The sequence below is a fragment of the Saccopteryx leptura genome, chromosome 4 (genome assembly GCF_036850995.1).
Source record: "Saccopteryx leptura isolate mSacLep1 chromosome 4, mSacLep1_pri_phased_curated, whole genome shotgun sequence".
NCBI lineage: Eukaryota > Metazoa > Chordata > Mammalia > Chiroptera > Emballonuridae > Saccopteryx > Saccopteryx leptura.
The window spans coordinates 202,368,990-202,395,392 of NC_089506.1; the positions used below are offsets into that span (position 1 = coordinate 202,368,990).

Genomic DNA, 26,403 nt, shown 5'->3' on the forward strand with positions numbered 1-26,403 from the left:
GTGGGATGGATAAATGTATCACGTGACCGAGACAAGTGTCAAGAGTGAGTCTTAGACGGATGTAACAGAGGGAATTTGGTCATTTTTAAAAAATAAAAGATCGTTCAGACTTAAATATAAATAAAAACGGATAAGTTATTTATTCTTTCTCTGCGGATCAGTACTAAATGGCCCACGGACCAGTACCGGTCCGTGGCCCGGGGGTTGGGGATCACTGATCTACACTGTTCAATACAGTAGCCACTAACCACATATGGCTACTGAGTAGCTGAAATGTGGCTCGTGTAAGTTGAACATGGCTGAATTTCTGAAAACTATATTTCATTTTAAATATAAACAGCCAAATTATTTTAAATTTAAATTTAGCCATATGGGGCTCAAGAACAGCACAGGTAGAGTATGTATAACTTCCATCACTTAAAAAAGTTTTGGTACTTCAATATAGGAAGGTATTTAATTAATCTATTTCTCCAGGCTAGATTACTCAGAATATGACAGATGAAGATGTATCTTTTTCATAAATAGATCTACGATAGGCATGTCCCCAGTAAATCACATTAATCTACTACACTGTCTACTACGCAATGTACCATGGACTGTCACATTCTTTATCTCAACTGTTATTTACTAGCCTGTGCCAGACTGGCATATGGTTCCACAAATCTGTAACTTCTCCCTTCTCCCCCATGATTGAGCCACACAATGAAAGAGGCTCAGATTCCCAAGTCACTTCCTGGAGGCAACTGACTAAGATAGCTTATCCAGTCCATCTTGGACTACGTTTTCAGCAATCACTTTGATTGGTTTAAAAAACACTGCGTCTGGAGGTTGTTTGTTAGAGCAGTTAGTTTAGTTCAGGTAATTAATGCAAAACCCAGTTTTCTTTCTGTGGTATATCATTTTTACCATTAGGGAGCTCTGTACTACACTGAACATCAATTCTTCTTTACATTCATTTGCTACCATTTTGTCTTGATAAGTATGAGCTATAACTAACTGGTAGCACTGGCATTATGATTTACTACTTTAATAATGTCTCATATTAAATCATCTCAATTTATTTAATTAACCCTCAAAATTAATAACTTTTAATTCTTAAGTTGTCAATTTGGTGACCAATAATATCCTTATTCCTTATTGCTGCTCTGATAAAAGAATTCAGTCTAAGGTAAATTTCCTATTTTGAATTTGATCAGAATTTATGACATTTATCACTATTATCACCTAAAGTAAAAAATAATTAAATTCACCAACTACATACCAAACAGGTTGGTATTTATCAAAAAGTTTACACAACCATTAACAAAACTGTGAGGTGTCATGTTTTGTTATGCAAATAGTTCTCTGGTATGAGATGATAACTACTGATAGGCAGTGGACACAAACATTTCTATAGGTATTACTAAATTTTCTTGTTAAGGTGTCACATAAACTCTTAAAACCTATGACTGTTTGCTTACAAAGTCTGTCCCCCCCCTCAATAATAATTTCAGCTAACTGGTACTCTTAACAATAATAAAAATTCCAAAATACCCCAATGTAAGCAAGAACGAGGCCAACTATATGCAAAGCAGAGTGGACTTTCAACCCCTACAGTAGATACATGTCAGAACCACCAGTAAGACCAAGCTCTGTCTGATTAGAATTAAACGAACCCAAATTTATCCTTCCTTCATTACATAGAAACTTTTGAGCCAGACATTAAAAATAATCCAAGGTTGTTCTTTCAGAAAAACAAACAAAAACCAACTTTGCCAAAAATGAACGGAAAAGCAAACACTGTTGGTGTGAAATACAATAAATATTTTGTGTTCCTTAACAAGAGGCATAAACCATTAGACATTACTAACAATCACTTACATACTTGTCTCTTTTGACAAAACAGCATAAGTTAGTGTTTAAACAACTGCTGCCAACTTGTGTGGATTAATACCACTGACATCTGACCCCTATTTAAAAGCAGATGAAGTTCTGCAGTGGCTTGTCCCTTGTTTTTATCCTACAAGTCTGATAAGCTGACCACTAGTGTTCATCTGTGGGCAGTGATGGTGACACACTGAATTCCATGAATTCAATGTTGCATAGGAACCAAGGTATTTTCATACTACTTCAAGTAAGAAAGTAGCTTTGTACAAAATTTCCCTTATTTTGTCTGTTCTTATTAAACTGGGTCTAACCTTCTTTCCGTAACAGATCACCCTCAGATCCTCCACACTGTTTTGCCCTTAGTGCTAGCTGTATAGGAAAATGAGACTGTAGTCTGTTGAGATATAAAGCAAAACCCAATTCAGTGCAACTGTAGTGAGAGAGAGAAATTTTATCACCCTATAATTTCTGTGGAGTGTTTTAAAATATGAGAGTTCTCTCCCTTTATCTCTTTATATCCATAAATTTACATGACAGTAAAATATAGAATCCTTCTATATTTTCTAATGTATAGGATCCCCAAAATTTAATTTTAAATAAGAAAAAAATAACAAAGGGTTTAAAAAAACAAGAGGGATGATAAGCTAGCATTATACCAGGCATCTCACAAAAGCGCTATGAAGTACTTATGGTTTCTCCTCATAGTACAAAACTTGTCCAGGGTCACAAAGCTAGAAAATGGTATGCCTGCGATTTGACCCCAAGGATATATCTCACTTGAGAGTCCATGCTCTTGCTCTTTGACCTTATACTATCACACATGTATAAATGGAAAGCATGGTCCCACTTGTTAGGGAAACAATCTACACATTATGTAATCATCTCAACTCTACTTGGCTGTTCTGTAGATAATTCCTCCATACCTTGTTTTTATATTTTTAATCCTTGCTTTATATGCTCATCAGATTCTGCTGTTGTGATATCTTTATTTTCCTATTCCATTTTCCTCTACTTTCTCAGTTTTTAAAGTAGCACTAAAATTGTTTTAAATTTAAGGTAGTAATAGTAGCTTAACACTGGAACTTGAATTAAATGGTGCATGGATAATTGTTAACTTTTTTTTAAAGTGAATAATTGAGAAAATTTTTAGTTCCCCTTAGTGAGTCTCCAGAATGTGTCCTACAATCTCCACCAGTATAGATTCTATAACAACCTTCCATAAGGCTTGCTGTGCACATGCAGAGGCGGCCCATTGTTTGGTTCCTGGCAACAGCTATTTATACCTCATTGTGTGTCATTAGCTTCGATCTAGATATTTTTTCCTATCTATACCCAAAAGTAGTTCAACTTCAGCAAGTCCAACTATTGTTTCTTATTATCTTTTAAGTCTGTATTAATCGGTCATGCTCATATTCTAAATGAGAAAAAAAAAAGGAAGAATATCCTTTTGGAAAAAGCTCAAATTGCTACTTAGGTAAGTATACATTTCCTCTCTGGTTCTCTATAAGATGAGCAAGAGCGAACGGAGAGGTGAGGGGGTAGCTCATGAAAGGAACTGAAAGCAGATAAAATGAAAAAGGTTACTGTGGGGTTTTTCCTTCCAAAGAACACTAGCAAATCAAAAATCAAATTAAACAAGTATTGAGAGAGGTGATCTTCATATCTCAAATTTAGGAAAAACTTCTCTCTAGATTCTGAATCTCTTACACCACAGCCCTGATCTCCAGCGGCTCCAGCAAAGCACGCAGTGCACTAGACTTGTCACACTCAGTCTGCCAGGACACAGGACAGCACTGCCCTGCCTTTCTCCAGTCCCTAAACTAATCATGAGGTGCCTGCGCAGTGGCCACCACAACAATTACCAGTATCCTTAAACTTATTCTTTGTTTCATTACAAAACCACAAAACTATGCAATGTGCATTAAAACAAAACAATGCAGTATGCATTATAACCAATTAAACCAATGATTTAAAGATATAATTAAGAAAGAGCTAGCTACCTCCTTCGTTTTAAACAATAAAATCCATAAACTCGTTAATTGGAAGAAATGAATTTTCCTGGAATTATGTGTAAACCTAAAAGAAGCAGTTCCTGAAGAATATTGAAAAGGAAATGGCCTCTCTTAAGGGGGGAGGGGGACAAAACCCCCCCACAAAAAACAACCCACGAGAAAACATACAAAATGAACCTGGAAGGATTTTAGTGAAATTAGGACCGGCTTCTTAAGTCCTCTCACTGTATTCATTATTGCAGAATCCCTAGAGTTCCATCAGTTAATGAATGTTTAGAGAGCATTACCAAGAACAGCATTTAGCTTTCATTTCAAAGAACTTAGACCGCGTAAGGTACAGCAGGGAAGAGAGAGACACAGGGCATGGTAATCAGACAGACACGTTCAGCCTGGTTCACGGGAATGGGGATTTGGCAGTTTTGGCCCTGTCCATAGAAACACTGACCTTCCTTGAGACTTTTCTGGTTGCTTCCCTCAAGGCATTCCTTTTCTTTTAATGGCTCCAAATCCCCCGCAGTTAAAATCTCTGGGAATCCCTGTTGCTGCTTCTTGGAGCTATCGATCATGGTGAGAGGCTTCCGGAGACAGGCAGCATCAAGCAGAAGAGCTCAATTTGCCGAACAGGAGAGGCTGGCGCTCAAAAAACTCTGGTCCCTGGGTCCTGGGCGCGTCCTCACAATACTCCAACCACCAGTGGGCAATTATGTCTTTAAGCAGCTGAAGGCACCCATCAATCAGCCTTTAGATCCAGATCCCAGCCTGACCTGCACAGACACTCATGCTGCTGGAAGCCCTAAAACTCTCCCACATTGGGAGGCAGAGCTGCGGAGGCACGGTGATGCTGAAATCCCACCCCTTTTCCCAGCCAGCCCCCTTCCCTTGCCATTCCGGCTTCCCCCGCGCTGGGCACTTCAATCTGCAGTTTGATGGTCCGAATCATCTGACAAACACTGAGTCAAGCAGTTAAAAATAAATCCTCTAGTCGTTAAAAGAGAAGACTTTGCTGATACCTAAGACGACAAATTGCTGCCTGTGGTCTCTCTCCGGCTCCCTATAAACACAGCCGCAGTCTGTGAAAACACTTTCTATCAGCCAGACAAGCACATTCATTACTCATTAAGTTCTGCAGCTAAACAAACGGCAGCGCAGGGCATCTGAAGGAAGCGGGTCTTATCTCAGCAGAGGCACCACGCTGAATAAACATGCTACTAGCCTTTCTGGATACAAACAGAGGCACGGCACTACCAAAGTTCTTTTGTGCTGTGCTTTTTGCTGTGTCCGGTTCTCTCTGGCAAAGCAGTGCTCTTTGTAATAGGGGCATGTACTGTCATTGCAGCTTTCGGCCTCGCCAGTTCAGACCTGAGCAGCACTTTTCCTCCGTGCTGCTAGTCGGCCGTGAGAGTTAACATCGCCATGATTGTTCTAAGGAAAAATCTCTTCCTCTGTATTAAAAGCAGAGACACTGAGAGCTTCTATTTCGTAACATTCAAACAGCGACCAGCCCAAGCTTAATTTCACGTGAGCTATCAACAATGAGCTCCTCTTCTGCAGATCACAGACTGCTGTCCCTAGACCAGTGGCTTCAACCTTTTTATACTTGGGGACCAGTGAAAACAAAATTATTTTAGGGACTGCTAAGGCAGAAATCACCCTGAGCATAAGCAAATGTGACTAAGATCACTGGGTCTATAATCTTCATACAACATCAGGCTGGTTAACACTTGTGGACCGGTATAAAATTTCTGGCGAACCCGTCCTTGGACTGGGGGTTGAAAAACACGGCACAAGACTAAAGGGATGCAGCTTGACAGAAACCTCTAGGGATACAATTCCAGGCAAAGGTGGAGCCAAGCCTGTTTTCATACACCCCAAACATATATCTATCTGTAACTGTAGCTAAAAATATATAATTTTTAAAAATGACTCAGAGTATGTTCCTTTGCAAAGAGCTTCTATAAAGCCCATTAGAGGTTGTAAGGGCAGTACACTGAATTCTCTTCCTTTGGGGACCTGTTCTGTTCATGTTTTTATAACCAAGATCTAGCACAGTGAATACTTGTTGCATGGCTGAGTGAATGAATTAAAGCAGAAGAAAGTGCAACAGGAAAACTTTTAATAATACGCAAGACTTCTAAAGAAGTCCTACATTAATGACCAAGAGTCATTCATTAAATTTTTTTTTAATTGATTTTAGAGAGAGAGGAAGGGAGAGACAGAAAGCAAAAGAGAGAGAGAAAGAGAAAAAGATTGCTCTGTTGTCCCACTTATTTATGCATCCTTTGGTTGGCTTTGTATGTGCCCTGACTGGGGATTGAAACTGCAACCTTGGTATATTGGGACGATGATCCAACAAGTTGAGCTAGCTGGCCCAAAAGTCACTAATTTTAGATGAACAACTAAATGTTCTCTAAAAGAGGCATATTTTCTCTTTAAAAGAAAGCATTATGAATGCTTATTTGACATGATCCTTCTGTGGGACAGAGAAAGGCAATACATTTTTAGAGCCACAAAGTCAGTATTCTCTTCACCATAAACATACATGGGAACTAGGTGAAGTCTTTCCTTTGTCCCTGGTGCCAAGGCTGGTGTGCACTAAACCCGTGCTGTTCTAGAAAGATAGTTATCTGTCCTTCTCCAGCGTCTCTCGAGAATGGGATTACACAACACATGACATGCTTCTTGTCAACTGAAATTCCTTCTGAAGCAATTTAAGCCCATCACTGGTAGTCTAAACCTCTGCAGGAACAAAAAGCCACAGCAAGCTTATCACGCTTCTCAAAAATGCCCTCAGATGCTCTGCTACTATTTCTGATGCCAAGACCTTTATTCTAAATTAACTTTTCCTGCACCTACAAAGGAGTAAGAAATATAACCATCATTTTTAAAGAAATTCTTTTAAAAAAAATTATTAATTTTAAGAGACAGAGGAAAAAGTGGGTGGGGGAGGGAGGGAGAGGGAGAAACATCAATCTGTGCCTGTACGTGCCCTGACCAGGGATCAAACCGGCAGCCTCTGTGTATCGGGATGACGCTCTAACCAACGGAGCTATCTGGCCAGGGCTTGAAAGACATTCTGGTGGTAATTTTATAAGTTTTATGAAGTTTATCTCATTTAACCCCCAACAGCCCTTGTGATCTACAGACTAAGACCAATATTACAAAGCTGGGACGTGGCAGGTCTGGAACTTAACCAAACTCCACGTTCTCTAAAGCCCAAGTCTTTTCGCTGTCACTGCAATGCCTGCTGTGTTCTAGAAGATGCTCCATTTCAGGCTTTGGTTTGATCTGGGGACAGGTTTAACAGCAGAGGACAGAACTTTGATGGCCTCCTAGTAATTTTTTTCCTGCTGAGGGAGAAGGAAGTCAACATAATCATAAAAGAAGGCTTTTACGAAGCCTTTTAACTTCTCTTGCAATAATAAAGCAGTAGCCAGCTTTACTTAGTGCTAACAATGTGCCTCCCGCTAAGTGCTTTTCATGTCTTATCTCATGCTTTCTGTTAACTTGTGAGTTCAACATTATTATCCTGATCTACAGATGAGAAAACTGAGGTCTAGAAAAATCTAAGTTGTATCTTGTAAAAGGTGGCCAGAAGTTCACACAGGAAGCTTGGCTCTAGGGCCTGCATTCTTCATTACCTTGCAAAAAGAACACAAACAATAAACCTCAACATTCTCTTTTTAAGGATGTTGCTTTTTAAATCCTACCCAACTGATTTTAAGTCAGAAGTTTAGAAACCTGAGTATATATACAACTACACCTATCACTTTGAAATTTTTGACTGGCTTTGTGTTTTGTTGTGTGTGAATTGTGTGTGTGTTTAATGTGTTAAAAAACAAAGCTTCTTTTTTTAAGTTCCTTTCTAAGTTTATTATTTTTGTGTCTGATAAGTACCAAGAATTTCAACAAGGAAACACATTGTCCTGCTGTGAGTTTATATCAAAAGTCTTGTCTCTGTAGTTTCAAAAGGAAGTGATTTCTTTAGTGGTGAATATGTCTGAGAGAATATTTATTTTATTTTTAAAAATTAGAAATAATTTCAGGTTTACAAGACCATTTCTTTTCCTGAACCACCTATGAGTAGGCTCTGATGTGATACCTCTACCTCTCTACCTTCAGTGCTCTGGTTAGTTCCCACAAACAAGGAGATTATTTTATATAACTGTAATATAACCATCAATATCAGGAAATTAACATTGACATATCACCACCATCTAATCCACAGACTCCATTCAAGTTCCACAAACTGTCCCCAAAACAACATCCAAACCAGGATCATGTATGGCACTGACTTATCAAGTCTGTTTAGTTTTCTTCCCTTCCACCTTTCTTGACTTTTCTTTCCTTGACTTTTGAACATTACAGGCATGTTATTTTGTAGAATTACCCTCAATTTGAGTTTGTCTGATGTGTCTTCATGATTAGATTCAAGTTATGGCAGAAATAGTTTTGGCAGGAATACCATGAAGGTAAGGATGAGTTCTCCGTATCCTATCAAGTGGTGTACAATTTCATAACTGATAATGTTTATTTTTATTAAGGCAGTATTGGCCAGGTTTCTTCATTGTAAAGCTTTTCCTCTTTGTAACTATTTTGTGGGGATGAATTATTTATTACTATGATGATTGCCAGATGGTGATTTAAAAAATTCTATCATTCCTTCTGTAATTATCAGTGGCACACCTTACTATAATCAAAATAATCTTCTTTGTCCAGTCTATGGTATCTATTTATAACATGTACTTATGGATTTCTGTTGGTTATAACAGTTCCTATCATAATTTATTTTGATGCTAATTACTCCAGATTTGGCCAGTGGGTACAGCTGCAAGTTGGCTTCATTTTATTATTGTCATGACCCCATCATTCTCTGAGCACCTTCTTACTTTCTGGACAAGATGTTCCAGGCCCACCTTTTACGTTTCCTATTCTGTTGAGAAACCAAGATATGAAAGCTAAGTGTGAGCATGGCTATCAGGGGTCCCTGTTCCCTTCTTACCTTCTCTGTAGGTTTAGTTAGGGGTATGCGAGTCTATGTGCCTATACCTGTGCAAACACACATTTACATCTCTACATATTAATAGATATAAAATATAGATCTATATTTAAATATAATATGTACATCTACATTTATCTATATACACGAAAAACCATAAGTTCACCTTGATGCCTCCAATCCTAATGCAATGCCACAAGTTCACTCTAATTTTCTCTTTTCTGTATTTGTAATGCTCTTCTCCTGTAATGAGAACCTTGTCTTCCATGGTCTCTGCCACCCCACTCACGAATGCCCCATTCACACTGTGGGACTGCTGTAGCCAAGCCCTGTGTAGATGTCCCCCATCCCACACAGCCGCTGAAGCCTTACACTGGGCAATCCCACAGGGCAACTGCTTTGCCCGGCCCCACACGTCTTCAGGATTGAGTACGAAATGAAGGACGGAAGGAGACTTGCATTCTCTCTGGGCCAGAGAAGCCCAGAGTTGTCATATGAACTGCTCTCCTTTGGCCTGCCCTCGTCCCTGACTATATGTGCTACATCCTCTTCAGTGTCACTTGGCTCTATCGTCATGAGTGACAGACATTTAACTTCAAATGACAGGTGATTAAAGTCACTTTGGTTATGATAAATTTACTTTCACGGGTTTGTGGGTACACATACTCAAAAAAGCTGTTTCAGTATGAAAGAAGAATACCATAAATCAAGTCAATTTTCTCACTACAGATATTTTCAGTATTTTTCGCTCCATAAGACACACCTGGCCATAAAACACACTTAGGGTTTTAAGGAGGAAAATAAGAAAAAAAAAATTCTGATCCAAATGGTGTGTTAAAATATTTAATAAAATACCGTATTTTTGCTCCATAAGATGCACGGGCATTTTCCCCTCCACTTTTGGGGGGTAAAAGGTGTGTCTTATGGAGTGAAAAATACAGTAATAAGCGTGAGAAAAACTGTATGGCTTGGAGACTAGAAACAATGCAAGGAAGTCTTCAGGGAATCCGAAGATAAGCAAACCTGGCTCAAGGGACCCACTCTAAAAATTTGGCCGAGTTAATATATGCTTACAAAATTGTTGATAACAAAGGTTATCGCCATAATGATGCTGGACTTCAATAAAGAAAACCTTACTATCACCAAGTGGGCAATGTTCACCAAGGTAAAAACTTTCAAAGGTAATGAATAAAGTAATTAGTAGCAGAATGCAAAGAGACTGCTAAATAAATACGGTGTGGCATTTCTGACATCTCTCTCCAACCACTCTCCACACTGCCCTTCTCCATCTCCATGTCTTGATACTTTGTAACAGGGCCTCAAGCAGCCAATCATTGAGTGTGAGTCACAGGACTACAAAATTTGTGTAGCCGTACTCAATTAGACCGTATTCATTTAGGGAGAAAAATTGCAGTCTAGGTTACATCTAAATTTTTTTCTAAGGATACTGTATTTTTAGTAAAATATATATATTTGATCCTTATTTTCTCTTTTTAACATAATAAATACCACTATAAAATATTTTTATCTTTAGGTAATTATTAACTGGTAATGATAAATCCCAATAATTTAATAATTATTAAGCCCAATTTAATAATCTTGATAATTTAAAATTTTTGTAATAAAGGACAATTAAAAGATGCTGTATCTGAAATCAGACAGCGTATCTTATTGAGGCCTTCATTTTTTATAATTTTTTTAAATATGTGGATATCAAACATGTAGTACTTCAGGTATAAAGAGATTAATAAATTAGTTCTTATGAAAGCTATTGTTTGATGAGGAAGGATTCATTTTCCTGCCATTTCTAAGATAAGATTTTAAAGGAATATCAGTGATTTGAGCAATTAAAGACATCAGCATAACTAAACAACACTACAACGGAAAAACAGCCTAATAACTGGTTTATAATTTGTACTTATTACCGTCTATCAACCTGGAAAACAGACCATATTGGCAGAGACGGCACCATCCTCTTGCGTTTGCTTTATCTGCTCTGAGGCTGGGAACTGCAACTCTAGTAAGGGTTTTCAGGATTGGGATATTACCACTAATGGTCTGCTGATTAACTTCTGCTTAGACTGACAGAGAACTTCCTGTGGGTTGGGGCAAGTGGCAGGTGAGGAAGAGGAACTCGTTTTGTAGCTCATCTACACAGAAGCCAAACACTAAGTCTGGTATACATGAAGCACATGGTAGCCACAAACCAAAAATCTAAAACAGATATACAAGAAATAAAGAGAAAGAAATTCAAACACAACACTATAGAAAGCCACACGTATAAGAAAAGAGAGCAAGAGAGTAAGAAAGGGACAGAGAGCTACAAACAACACAATCAGAAAAAAATTAATAAAATGGCAATGATAACATACCTATGGATAATTACTTTAAATGTCAGTGGACTAAATACTCCAATCAAAAGATACAGGGTTTAAATGGATTAAAAAACAAGACTTACAAGAGACCCACTTTAGAGTGGAAGATGCACACAGACTGAAAGTAATGGAAAAAATAATTTCATGCAAAGGGAAAAACAAAAAACAAACTGGAGTACAAATACTTATGTCAGAGAAAATAAACTTGAAAACTAACGCTGTAACAAGAAACAGAGAATGGCATTTCATAATGATACAGAAATCAATTCAACAAGTGGTTGTAACTCTCAAAAACATCGACACCCCACATAGGAATACCTAAATAGATAAAGCAAATATTGATGACAAAAAGGGAGAGGTGGGCAGTAACACAGTAATAGCAGGGAAATTTAACCCCCCATGGACATCAATGAATAGATCATCCAGACAAAATCAACAAGGAAACAGAGGCCTTAAGGAAGAGATGGACTTAAAATCGAAAACATCAAGCGTCTACTCCGATAACGAAGGTATGAAACTAGAAATCAGTTACAAGAAGAAAACTGAAACAACACAAACGTGGAGGCTAAATAACACATGACTAACTAAACAATGAGTGGGTTAACAATAAGATCAAGGAAGAAATCAAAAGATACCTTCAGAAGTGAAAATGAAAACACAACCCAGAATCTATGGGACACAGGCAAAGAAATTCTAAGAGGAAAAATTGATAGCAGTAGAGGCTTCAATCAAAAAAAGAGAAAAATCTCAAATAAATAATCTGGCCTTACAATCAAAGAAACTAGAAAAAGAACAACAAAGCCCAAAGTGAGTAGAAGGAAGGAAACAATTAACATCAGAGAAGAATAAATGAACGAGTAAAAAAAAAAGTCTAACTACGATGATGTACACTTAAAACTAATATAAAATAATACTGAATAGCAACTGTAATTTGAAAAAATACTAAAAATATTAAGAGAAAATAGAAAAGATCAATGAAAGCAAGAGCTTATTCTTTGAAAAGATAAACAAAATTAAGCACCTTTAGCCAGAATCATCAAGAAAAAGAGAGCCCAAATAAATTCAGAAATGAAAAAGAAATGACAACTGATACCACAGAAGTACACAAGATTACAAGGAAATACTACAATCATATGCCAACAAATTGGACAACCTGGAAGAAATAAAGAAATTCCTAGAAACATACAGTGTTCCAAGACTGAAATCAAGAAACAGAAAATCTGAATAGACTGATAACAGCTAATGAAATAGAATTAATAAAAATAATAATAAAAATTCCCAACAAACAAAAGCCCTGGACCAGATGGCTTCACAGGTGAATATTATCACAATCAAAAAGAAATTAATACCTATCTGTTGGGCAGATAAAATATATTATGCTCACTTTGTTAAAGATGGCACTGCCCACATGGAAGCCCGTCACCCACGTGATTGCTTGGGATGGGCGTGATTATATTAATGTGTGTTGGGGGCAGGCTGTGGGCAGACAGGATCCTTGTATCTTGCGGCTTGGTTTTAGGACTAAGCCTTTCCCACCCTTTTTGATGTAGGGTGGTGCACTCCCATGAGGAATCCCATCATGCCTCAGATAAGTGACTTTGTATTAGAGACTTCCCTATTTGTATATTGGATTAAAGGTTTGGATTTCTACACTATAAAGTGGGGCAGACCGGGAGCTTGCTCTCTCTCAGTTCCTGGGATTAGCATTAGAGGGGAGAGCAGAGAAAGGCCACATGGAGGAGGCCAGGAGAAGCAGCCAAGATGGTGGAGTGCTGAGTGAGAAGACAGTCTGTGCAGAGTTTGTGCAGGGAGAAGGAAGAAGATGGGGAATAGAGGTGAATAAGTTTGGTGAGCTAGAAACCTTTGATTCTAGGAAACTCGGATAAGTCAGTAGCTTTGTGAGCACTGAATGAGTGGGTTTTGAAGCCCAGTGTGTGTTTTTACTTGCCCGCCAGGTGCAAGCTAGGATTAAAGATGATGGCCCACCAGTTTTTGGCTCCGTTGTTTCTCTACCAACTGTCTGAGTCCAATGCGAACCTGCATGGGCCAGGCGGCTGTGATGGTGGCCCTGGCTACCGGCTTTACACTATCCCTTCTCAAACTTTTGTAAGGTTCCAAAACTCATTTTACAAAGCCAACCCTGATATCAAAACCAGACAATTACCAATAATAATAATAATAATAATAATAAAAACAGGCCAACATCCCTGATGAACATAGATACAAAATACTCAACAAAATATTAGCCATTCAAATTCAGCAACACATTAAAAGAATCATTCGCCATTATTAAGTGAGATTTACTCCTGGGATGCAAAATTCAATATCTGTAAATCAATTAACATGATATATCACATAAAGAATAAGAATCACATGATCAGCTCAATAGATGAAGAAAAAAACATCTGACAAAAGCCAACAACCATTTATGTTAAAAAAAAAAGTGTCAGCAAAGTGGGGATAGAGGGAATATATCTCAATATAGTACAGGCCATATATGCAAACCCAGAGCTAACATGATACTCAGTGGTGAAGAGCTGAAAGCTTTTACTTTAAGATCAGGAAGAAAGACAAGGATGACCACTTTCACCACTTTTACTCAATATAGGGGAAGCCCTGCCTACAACAATCAGAGAAGAAAAAGAAATAAAATGCATCTGAATTGGAAAGGAAAAAGTAAAACTGTCATATTCATACATGACGTGATAATATATAGAGAGAACCCTAAGGATTCCACCCCAAAAAAATATTGGATCTAATAAATGAATTCAGTAAAGTAGCAGGATACAAAATTAATATTCAGAAATGGTGGCATTTTATACAACCATAACAAGGTTATTTGGAGAAACTAAAAAAACAATCCCACTTACAACTGCATCAAAAAGAATAAAATAACCAGAGATAAATTTAACTGTGGAGGTAAAATGCCTGTATTTAAATAACTATAAGACATTGAAAACAAGAAACTGAAGCCCTGGTTGAGTAACTTAATTAGAGTGTTGTCCCAGTATATCAAGGCTGTGTGTTTGATATAAAATAAATCAACAGCCTGACCTGTGGTGGCGCAGTGGGATAAAGCGTCAACCTGGAACACTGAGGTTGCCGGTTTGAAACCTTGGGCTTGCCAGGTCAAGGCACATATGGGAGTTGATGCTTCCTGCTCCTCCCCTTTCTCTCTCTCTCTCTCTCTCTCTCTCTCTCTTTCTCTCTCTCTTTCTCCCCTCTCTAAAAATCAATCAATAAAAATTTTTTTTTTAAAAAATCAACCAACAAACAAGTGGTGGCGAGGAGGTGGAGAAAAAGGAGCCCCCCTGGACTGTTGGTGGGATTGTATACTGGTGCAGCCACTGTGGAAAGCAATGTGGAGGGTCCTCAAAAATTAAAAAGAGAACTATCATGTGACCCAGCAATCCTGCTCCTGGGTATTTATCTGAAGAAATACAAAACACTACTTTGAAAGACATCTATCTATCTATCTATCTATGCACTTCTATGTTAATTATATAATTATTTATAATAGCCAAGATATGGAAGCAAGCTAGTGCTCATTAACAGACAACTGGATAAAGAGGAAGTGGTACAATGGAATGTCACTTGGCCATTAAAAAAAGAATAAAATCTTACCATTTATGCAACATGGATGGACCTGTAATGGGAATTTTCAACCTTTTTCATCTCACGGCATACATAAACTACTAAAATTCTGCAGCACACACAAAAATATATTTTTTGCCAATCTGACAAGAAAAAAAGGTATAATTTTGATCCACTTACACTTGTGATGGCTATTGTTTTTTATTTGACACTCTAAGGGAAAAGAGGTCAATGCTTGTAAGTAGTCAGGTACTGCATGTTTTAAACCTCTCATGGCACACCAGTTGAAAATCGCTCACCTACAGGGTATTTTGCTAAGGGAAATAAATCATACAGAGAAAGACAAATATATGTTTTAACTTATATGTATAATTTAAAATACAAAATAAACAAAACAGAAACAAACTCATACACACAGAGAACAAACTGATGGTTGTAAGAGGGGAGGGGTGGTTGTGGGGATAGGTGAAAGAGGGATGGAATTAAGGTATCAAATTGCCAGTTATAAAATCAGTGAAGGGCATGCAAAGTACAGCATAGGGAATAGAGGCAACAATATTACAATAACTGTAGTGTCAGGTGGGTACTAGATTATGGGGTGTTCCCTTTGTAAGATATAGATAATGTCTAATCATTATGTTGTACATTTAAAACTAATATGTGTCAACTGTAACTGAAAAAAAATTTTTTTGGAAGAAGAAACACTAGGTTATAATTGCAGGAATCCAAGAATGTGTTCTTTGGGTATTCTTGAGTAAATTCTTTATGAAAAGTTTAAAATTCTTTGTTTTTATTTTGTTAACCTTGATTAAAAATCAAGTGTTGCCATATAAAAATGAAAAGCAATGAGATGTGAACATTATGATGATATATTTAAGCCCAGGGAAGGCAAAATGGCATGCACTCTACAGTAGTTTCAATAGAAAAAAGGGATGGGAAGAATGAGTCATCAGACATATGGCAGTATAGGCTAGAGTATAGCATGTGCTAGAGCAGTGAGCACCATCCTAAGATGTCCAGCAGGAGTCTCATTTATGCAAAAATGCAACATGCAACAGTATATTAATGTTGGTTTGAATTTATTCTTTGTAGATTTCTATAAACAACATGCAGAAGTGTTTCTGTTTTATAGCTGTGTAGGTGTTACTAAGCACATGGAGTTTATACTTCATTTATGGTTGCACATAATTCAGCAACATTATACTAATATAAATGAAGTCAATTACTAACTGCTTTTAAAGGTCTATTATTTCTTAAGTTTGTGAAACATTACTTCACTGTGCAACTCAAACGGGGAGAGGGGACCCATTTACTCCACTGCTGGCTTCTGCAATGTTACCTTGGGGTGGGAATTAAACATTCACTTTTGTTTACCTAATATGACTGGGTATCCTCTTTTGCCATCTTGGAAGTCATGACAAAGGTGGAGATAACAGCAAGCATGGCTTCAGAATTTAAGGAGGCAAGATGACCATCATAATTCAATATAAAATCATGTCACGATCTGCACATGCTTCAAAATGTTTCCTTTGTCTCTCTTATTGACTACTTTGACTTAACTGTGCCCGTGTTCCAAAACATTTCCATTTCCCCCGAGATCACACCCCATTACCACCCTCATAACTCTCTCAGCGAGTAACCGGGGCTCCTATATTAACTCATATTGCGATCTTCATACATTAATAAGCTCCAATCCATCCTCTCACTCCCATTCTACCTCCTGTTTTTGAGGAAAAAAGTAATCTTGTCCCTTCTCAAGCGGAATCCAGAAATCTTGTTTAGGGGACAGTTCTCTCCCACCTACTTATAAAAATGTAAAAATGTAATCAATAAGTTACACTTCTCCATTAAAATCCTTTGTGACTACCAAGATATTGCAGTTCCCCCTGTACTCCTCTCTTTTCTGACCTGAGAGTCTGACTATTTTTAAATGCTCCCTTAGTAATTTCATCCTTTGCACTGATCAACCGTTAGTAGCCACCAATCCCCACACAAACACACAGACCCTGCCTCTGGATCGGGCACTTCTTGCTTTCTAAATGGCTTTCTAACTCCTCTGCAGTTAAGATACCCTTAATTTTAAGATTATATGCTATACACAAGACTAAATAATCTACGATTTTATAAGATAGACTTTGATTGACTTTCATGAAAAAAACAGAGGTTAAAAAAAGGTGACTGTCTAGCATCTAGCCTATACCTCAGGTTGGCCCAACTCAGACAATGCACTTAAAAACCAATCCATGCTGTTTTACTCATCTTTGTAGTCCCAATGCCTGAGACACTGGGACCACTCAATTAATGCTGCCTGCGAGAATAAACAGATATCACTCACGCAGCCCAAACTCACCCGGTCCTTCCCCTGCCTCCCTACTTCTGCCCACTTTTTTTAGCTTGGCCTAAGGGCCCTCACTGGCCTGTCTACCACTTTCTGGAGCAACATTATGAACCCTGGCATGTTCCCTACGCCTCAGCTAAATCAAACTGTGTAGTATCCCCAAATACGCTGTTTTCCTTATCTTTGCTTTTTAAAAAAAAACTATTAAATTTATCGGGGTAACACTGGTTAAATTATACTGTTTCGGGTGCGCAATTCTATAACACATCATCTGTGTACTGGTGTTTTCTTCTCCCTGAAATTCCCTACTTTGACCTCTGCCCGTGGAAACTGTGGTCAGCCAATCCTCAAGAACAAGTTCCAGACCAGTCTTCCTCAAGCTTTCCAGGGTGCCTGTCAATTCCCCCAAAGAATCAATTCATCTTTCTCTGCACACTCTGAACATTTATACCCTTCATGGAAAGATGCAGCATTCTGTGAATAATAACAAAGATGACGATGATTCTGGTAACATTTGTATGTCACTTGTGTACCGGAGCACTATATTTATGTGTGGTGTTAAGTGCTTCACATAAATTCACCCAGTTTCCTCTTCTCTCACTAACTCTATCTCCTACTATCTCCATTTGATAGTGAGGCTCCAACAGGTTCATTTGTCCAGATACACTGGTTTTAAGGAGACGAAGACAGATTTTTAACAAGCAACACAGGAGATTTCAGTCTTCTTGCTTTTCTCAGTGGGTTCTGTGAGAGAATTAAACTCTAATGCCAAAGTTGTCCACTATACAGGATGAATTAACTTCTTGCCTGTGCATCTATAATGGTATTAGCTATGTTATCGTTGGGATAATTGAGAGAACAGTCAATCCAATCACTTCTGTAGGAACTTTTTATTTTTTCAAAACCTTGGTTGAGAAAGACTGGGTGCTTTTAACAACTCCTCTAGGCTTTCTCTCAGCACTTGTCTGAATACGTTTCATATTCCCATTATCCCTTCTCCATCTTAGTAAATTTTACATCTTCAAAAGCTGAAACTGCAGCTCACTCATCTTTTTATTTCCTATGAGATCTATTCCAGTGTTTTAAACATGTGTGTATGGTCAAGTTTCTCTTTAAGTAACTTCTTACATTCAGTAGTCCTAACTAGGATGATAAGCATTGTCCTTGTAATAAACTAATAACAAAAACTATCTGTTACAATAATTTGATTGTATCTGACAGTTAAAAATAATATTACTGAAGTATAAAGAAAATAAAATACATCCATTTAAAGTATACAATTTGGTGAGCTGTGATGGAGGTATACACCTGTCAAACCATGGTCACACTTGAGATACAGAATGTTTGAATCGTTCCCAAAAGTTTTCTTGCCCCTTTGCATATATCTTTCTACTGCACCACCGCCCAAGCCATCATCGATCTGCTTTCTATCACTATAATTAGTTTGCCTTTTCTAGAATTTCATGTAAATGAAACCATCTAGTATGTAGTCTTTTGTTTGAATTCTTTCACTATGCCAGTGATTCTGAGATTCATCCATGCTGCTGCATATATTGGTAGTTAGTTCTTTTCTATTAGTGAGTTGTAACCCATTGCATGGATATACCATATTTTGTTTATCCATTTATCCGTTGATGAACATTTGAGTAGTTTCCAGTTTTGAGCCACTATGAATAAATCTGTCATGAACACTTATATAAATCTTTGCATAGCTATTTATACTCCTTTCTTTTATATAAAGACTTTGTCATACCATAGGTGTATGCTTAGCTTTTGAAAAAACTAAGGAAATTTATTTCCCTTTGAAGTGCTAAAGGTTCTTTATCATATGCGAATGTTGAATTTTATCAAATGTTTATGTAGATAAGATTTCCCTCTTATTTTTCTCTGCATAGCCCAAAACTGCAAATAACCATCTATACTCAGGTGAGTGAATAAATTTTGGTGTACCCATACAATGGAATACCATTCAGCAATAAAAAAGCGTAACATACAGTAATATGGGTAAATCTCAAAATAGTTATGCCAAATGAAAAGTCAGGCAAAAAAAGCATGTTTCCTTTTTTTTTTTTAAATCTAGAAAATGCAAACTAATGGGCCCTGGATGGTTGGCTCAGTGGTAGAGCGTTGGCCTGGCATGTGGAGGTCCTGGGTTCGATTCCCGGCCAGGGCACACAGGAGAAGCGCCCATCTGCTTTTCCACCCTCTCCCTCTCCTTCCTCTCTGTCTCTCTCTTCCCCTCCCACAGCCAAGGCTCCACTGGAGCAAAGTTGGCCCGGGCGCTGAGGATGGCTCCATGGCCTCAGCCTCAGGCGCTAGAATAGCTCTGGTTGCAGTGGAGCAATGCCCCAGATGGGTGGAGCATCACCCCCTGGTGGGCATGCCGGGTGGGTCCTGGTTGAGCGCATGTGGGAATGTCTGTCTGTCGCCCCCACTTCTCACTTCGGAAAAGTACAAAAAAGAAAAAGAAAATAAAACTAATGTGTAGTAACAGAAAGGAGATCAGTGGTTGCTTGGGATCTGAGGTGGAAAGAGGACTGGATGTCTAAGGGATGTGAGGAAATTTTTAAGGGTGATAAAAAATTGTAGTGATGAAAAAATTCCTCAAGTTGAATACTTGAAATATGTACATTTATTGTATGTCAATTATACTTCAATAAATTTGCTTTAAAAACACAATGGTACTTGTGGGAACAGACAGAAAAATTCCTTTATGTAATATGGTAACTCTGAAAGTCTCTCCTATTTATGAAACTTTAATGCAACAGAATTCTTTATCTGGGTGTCTAAAATCTGAAAGCAACTAAGCAGCAGAATTGCTCTATAAAATCTAAAAAGAAAATAAAAAAGATAAAAAGACCAAAACAACAAAGTCATTTATCCATATAAAATAAAATAACATAAACCCCCTGTGCAATCACAATGGTTCCTGAGTATATGCTGTGGGGGCTTCGTCGCTGGGACTGACTGACTGATGGGCCCCTGTGATTCTGGGGGCCTGATATGTGTCACAGATCAGGATGGTGAAGGAGTAGTGTTCCTGAGCACAGATAACACAGAATTTAAGTAAACATTGTATGTGACAAAGAAGGACATCTTTTAATGCTCAAAGCCATAACTGATAATGAGAATATACCACTTATGATTATGCCCCAAATAACATAACCATCATTCTAAAACAAAAATAACAGGAGATACAAAATGACATAGACAGAAACATGCAGATATTAGGAGACTTTAACCTAACACTCTCAGTACACACAGATGAAGTAGACAGAAAAGATATATACACAAGGCCAAAACAGTATAATCAATCCAGAAATCTTACTGATATACAGTCAACTTTACACCCTGTACATAAAGTACCTTCTCAAATATACATGGAATATTTAAATACCATCACATATTAGGTCACAAAGAAAACTCAAATGAGTTCCATAAAATAATATTATAAACAACACTCTGATGTTAATGTAATACTAGAAATTATTAAAAAAATTTAAAAGGTCTGTGTATATGAAAATTAATAGCATCTATTAACTCACAGAAAAGAGAATAACAAAAATAAATGAAATAAAAAAGATAGTTTTTTTTGTATAATCAAAATCTATGGCATGTATTTAAAGCAGTGATCAGAGAAAAATTCAAATCCCATAAACCATTATATTAATAAAAATGAAACTAAACTATGTGTCTAAGGGGGAAAAAAGACTAAAAAAACCTACAGCAGCCTGACCAGTGGTGGCACAATGAATAGAACATTAACTTGGGACGCTGAGGTCCCAGATTCAAAACCCCAAGGTTGTCGACTTGAGCATGGGCCTGTCCAGTTTGAGCATGGGATTACTGACATGACCCCAAGGTCTCTGGCTTGAGCAAGGGGTCACTGGCTCAGCTGGAGCTCCATAGTCAAGGCACGTATGAGAAAGCAATCAATGAACAACTACAGTGCTGCAACTATGAGTTGATGCTTCTCATCTCTCTGCCTTCCTTCCTGTCTGCCTCTCTTGTTCACATGTGCACCAACCCCCCCCCCAAAAAAAAAACCCCCAAACAACAACAAAGAACAGAGTCCCAGGGACTCATGGGATGATATTAGGTCTATCTAATGTGCAACTGGAGTTCCAGAAGGGCAGAGAGAAAACGAGGCAGAAAACATATTTGCAAAAATACTGCCTAAAAATTCCCTAAATTTGAATAAAATATATAAAATTAGAGTCAAGAAACCTGGCAAACTTCAAGTGGGATAAATTCGAACACAAATAGAAATCAATAGCCTTCAGATACACAAACTCAATAAGCAGTTAGAAAGTACAAGAGTAACAGCAACATGAGTAAGCTTAACTTGAAATGTGCAAAACTGACAAATGCAAGAGTGGGCTTGGACAAACAGAAAGATGGTCCTTGTTTTTGACTAATACAGCATAAAAATATTGGTTTCCTGTAATTTATAAATTTAATGCAATCTCAATAAAAATACCAACAAATTTTTTTCCATTGATTTTGAGAGAGAGGAAGGGAAACAGAGAAAGTGAAAAAGAGAGAAAGAAAGAGAAGCATCAACTCATTGCCCCACTTAGCTGTGTACCTGTTGATTGCTTCTCATATGTGCCTTGACCTGGGCTCAAGCTGGCAACCTTGAGGTCCAGCCGGTGTCCAAGGATGAAACTGGTGACCTCGGCACTCTGGGATGACGCTTTATCCACTGTGACACTGGCCAGGGCCCAATAAGTTTTTTAATGAAACTAGACAAGTTGATACTTAAGGTCACATGGAAAAAATAAAAACACGAAAGTCAAATCAGAAAACATAGAAGAAAAAAAGTGTCATGTAGGGGAGGAATAAAGATCCTTATTAGATAAAAATAAACTGCAACTGGATCAGGGATAAAAAATGTTAAAAAATATCAGACCATATAATACTCTAAGTAAATTTTCTTTCTTTTTTTTTTTTTTTGTATTTTTCTGAAGCTGGAAACGGGGAGAGACAGTCAGACAGACTCCCGCATGCGCCCAACCGGGATCCACCCGGCACGCCCACCAGGGGCGATGCTCTGCCCACCAGGGGGCGATGCTCTGCCCCTCCCAGGCGTCGCTCTGCCGCGACCAGAGCCACTCTAGCGCCTGGGGCAGAGGCCAAGGAGCCATCCCCAGCGCCCGGGCCATCTTTGCTCCAATGGAGCCTTGGCTGGGGAGGGGAAGAGAGAGACAGAGAGGAAAGGGGGGGGGGGGTGGAGAAGCAAATGGGCGCTTCTCCTATGTGCCCTGGCCGGGAATCAAACCCGGGTCCCCCGCACGCCAGGCCGATGCTCTACCGCTGAGCTAACCGGCCAGGGCCTCTAAGTAAATATTTTTTAATGTTTATTTTTATTGATTTTAGAGAGAAGAAGGGGGAGAAAGAGGGAGACAGAAACATCAATCTGCTCCTGTATGTGCCCTGACTGGGGATCAAAGTGGGAATCTCTAGCACTTCCAGTCTATGCTCTAACCACGCTACCCAGCCAGGGCATCTAAGTGAATATTGATGAGGTACTTCTACAACCTGAATACAGGAAAAAGTTTTCTAACTATGACTTCCAAAACAAAAGCAATAAAAGACTGGCAATTTTTGGCTACTAAAAAAAAGGCCCTGGCCGGTTGGCTCAGTAGTAGAGTGTCGGCCTGGCGTGCAGGAGTCCCGGGTTCGATTCCCAGCCAGGGCATACAGGAGAAGCGCCCATCTGCTTCTCCACCCCTCCCCTTCTCCTTCCTCTCTGTCTCTCTCTTTCCCTCCCGCAGCGGAGCCTCCATTGGAGCAAAGTTGGCCCGGGCGCTGAGGATGGCTCCGTGGCCTCTGCCTCAGGCGCTAGAATGGCTCTGGTTATGGCAGAGTGGTGCCCCAGATGGGCAGAGCATCGCCCCCTGGTGGGCATGCCAGGTGGATCCCGGTCGGGCACATGCGGGAGTCTGTCTGACTGCCTCCCCGTTTCCAGCTTCAGAAAAACACACACACACACACACACACACACACACAAAACACTGAAGAGGAAGGGCTAATCTTAAATTAAAGTTTAAAAATCTGATAGAAAAATGAATATATAATTTACACTCTGCTCCAGAAAAGATTTTGAAGTAGCCCTTACACATACAAAAAAATGTTCAACCTTACTCAAAGCTAGAGAAAGGCAATTAAATTACAACAAAATACCATATTGCAAAAAATACAACAGCACATTCTGATGGTGAGGCTCTGACGGAAATAAACATTCTCATACATTGCTGTTTGGAATGCAAACTGGCATAACCCTTCGGGAGAGGAATTTGGCAATATTTAAGAAGACTACAAATGAATTTACCTTTTGACCCTTCAATCTCATATTTAAAAATTTACCAGAGTACTATGCTAAATGAAATAAGTCAACCAAAGAAAGACAAATACCATGTGATTTCACTTAGATGTGAACTCTAATGAACAAAACAAGCTAAAAAACAAAACAGAAGCAGACTCATAGACAAAGAGAAGAGGATGACAGCTGTCAGAGGGAAGGGGGTTTTGGGGGCTGGGGGAAAAAGGTGAAGGGATTAAGCAAAGGAAAAAACCCACATAGGCACAGGCAACAGTGTGGTGATCACCAGAGGGAAAGGCGGTGGAGGAGGTAGAGGAGAGCAAAGGGGATAAATGGTGATCGAGGAGACTCGACTTGGAGAGGTGAGTACAGAATACAGTATACAGATGATGTATATAGAACTGTACACTTGAAACCTATATGATTTTATTTCTTTTTTTTTTTTTTTTGTATTTTTCTGAAGCTGGAAATGGGGAGGCAGTCAGACAGACTCCCGCATGCGCCCGACCAGGATCCACCCGGCACACCCACCAGGGGCTACGCTCTGCCCACCAGGGAGCGATGCTCTGCCCCTCCGGGGCGTCGCTCTGTTGCGACCAGAGCCACACTAGTGCCTGGGGCAGAGGCCAAGGAGCCATCCCCAGCGCCCGGGCCATCTTTGCTCCAATGGAGCTCGGCTGCGGGAGGGGAAGAGAGAGACAGAGAGGAAGGAGAGGGACAGGGGTGGAGAAGCAGATGGGTGCTTCTCCTGTGTGCCCTGGACGGGAATCAAACCTGGGACTTCTGCACGCCAGGCCGATGCTCTACCGCTGAGCCAACCGGCCAGGGCCCGAAACCTATATGATTTTATTAACCAATGTCACCCCAAATAATTTAATAAAAATTTAAAAATAAAAAAAGGGAAAAAAATTATCTCAAAGATACACCTCCAACATCATAAAATGGTACATGCCAAAAGTTATTTACTGCAGTATTGTTTGTAACTGAAAAATACTAGAAATAATTTAAATGCCCATACACAGGAGATTGGTTGAATAAACTCCAGTACATCTACACCATGAAATACCAGATAGATGTTAAAGGACTAGGGAAGATCCCTATGAACTGATATGAGAGTCTTCTGATTTTAAGTGAAATAATCAAAGAAAACCAGTATCAGTATTAGCTCTTGTGTAAGAAAGAAGGAAAAACAAGAAAATATACTTATAGCTGCTTGTTTGCGGGGTGTAAGGAAAGGAAGGATGAACTAGAGACTAATGAGTGTGGGGGAACGGGGTGGGAAGGACAAGGGAATGTGAAGGGGACAGGAGAGAGAGGTGGGCCATGACCTTCTCTGAGGACATCTTTTTTCATATAGCTTTGACTTTTTAGAACCTTGTTAATATATTATATACTCAAAAGCAAAGTAATGAAATCTGCAAGGATGGGGGAACACCCAAATTTGAATACAAACACAACAAATAAACCTAACTGTTTGCAAATAAATGACATGGAAACACTGAAGAGGGGACAGAACCAACCTTATCAACTTTCAAACACAATATTTCAACTATATAGCTTTGGGCTAAAGATAAAAAGAATGTAAAAAATTAATCAACTCCAGTTAGCAAATGGTTTTTAAACAGCTTTACTGAGATATACTATACAGACTATAAAGTTCACTGCTTAAAGTATAGCAGATTTGTTTATCGCAGTGATACGAGTTAGCAATTCTGAAACTAACTTCTGTGTATTCTAGAATTAAACACATGGGAAAATCTACTGCGGAAGATGGGAGCAGGGTTTCTCACTGTTAGAGAAGGGAATCACAAATAAGGAAAAAGAAAAGACTAGAATAAACCCTGTGATGCTGGGCTGAAATGGGAAGTATCAGCAAGGATGCATGACTTTTAATATATAAACAATATAGGTAGCCAGGAACAGATATAGAGGTATGTGCATATATGTGAATAAACACATGTATTTCCTATTTCTGTCTACTGAGAGGATCTAGAAGTAATGAACAGTGGCAATGAACACACCTAGTTCCCAAGATCTTGGTTTCTAAACATTCCACTAAAAAGAACCAGAGTTCCTAGAAGAAATGGCTGATTCCAGGGCTAGGGCAGAAAAAAATATAAGTTGAGCCTATAACATCTTGCTATGCTAGGAAACAAACAAGAACTCAAAGAATTATGGGAACTTGTCAAAAGCACATAGAAACCAACTTGAAGGAGCTGAATCTAAGACAATTTGAGCATCAAAATAAATAACCGTAACAGAATTACTAATAGTAAATAGTGTTATTTGCTAATAAATAGAATAAGACTCTATGATTCCACACTGATATAAATTAATAAAGGGGGCAGAAAGGAAAGCTTGTCTTTAAAGTAGAATGTCATCTCATAACTGTTATTTTCAAATGGCTATATTCTTAATGTTTAAACAAGAAATGTCAGACATAATGTATCTGCCAAATAACAGAGAATGACGATAATGTGTACTTTTATCAGTCATTTCCTAGAATAATTATCAGAATTATATGAGGTAAGGAAATATAACTACAGATAAGCAAATATATACCTCTGTTATAAAAATAAGCAAGACAGCTATTGAGAAAGCACTTAACAATTTTAAAGCTTTACCACAGATTTAAGATCAAGAAGTAGTGAGTAATTTATTTCATGAGAACTGTCAGCAAATCATTACATTCTGACTCTTTGAAAAATAGGTATTTCCTTACCTCATGTAATTCTGATATTGTTCTAGGAAATGACTCTGATGTAGTACACACTATCGTCATTCTCTGTGTTATTTGGCACATAAGTTATGCCTGACATTTCTTGTTTAAACATTAAGAATAAAGCCACTTAAAAATAATTAACAAGTCAAAAAACTTTTCTACATAACATGGATTC

At 38.5% G+C, this 26,403-nt stretch overlaps 1 protein-coding gene across 7 annotated transcripts in view; it reads right to left on the minus strand.

Moving 5' to 3' along the window:
* MRTFB (myocardin related transcription factor B) overlaps positions 1–26,403 on the minus strand; it is a 289,724-nt gene that overhangs the window by 72,845 nt on the left and 190,476 nt on the right. Inside the window, exon 1 of one of the 7 annotated variants that reach the window (XM_066382584.1) lies at positions 4,324–5,050. The exons of the other annotated variants lie outside the window; for them this stretch is intronic. Within the exon in view, the coding sequence (XP_066238681.1) occupies positions 4,324–4,444 (121 nt within the window). The 5' untranslated portion in view covers positions 4,445–5,050. Of the gene's footprint in view, positions 1–4,323; positions 5,051–26,403 lie in introns of those variants that run through there. 7 annotated transcript variants of the gene reach the window in all.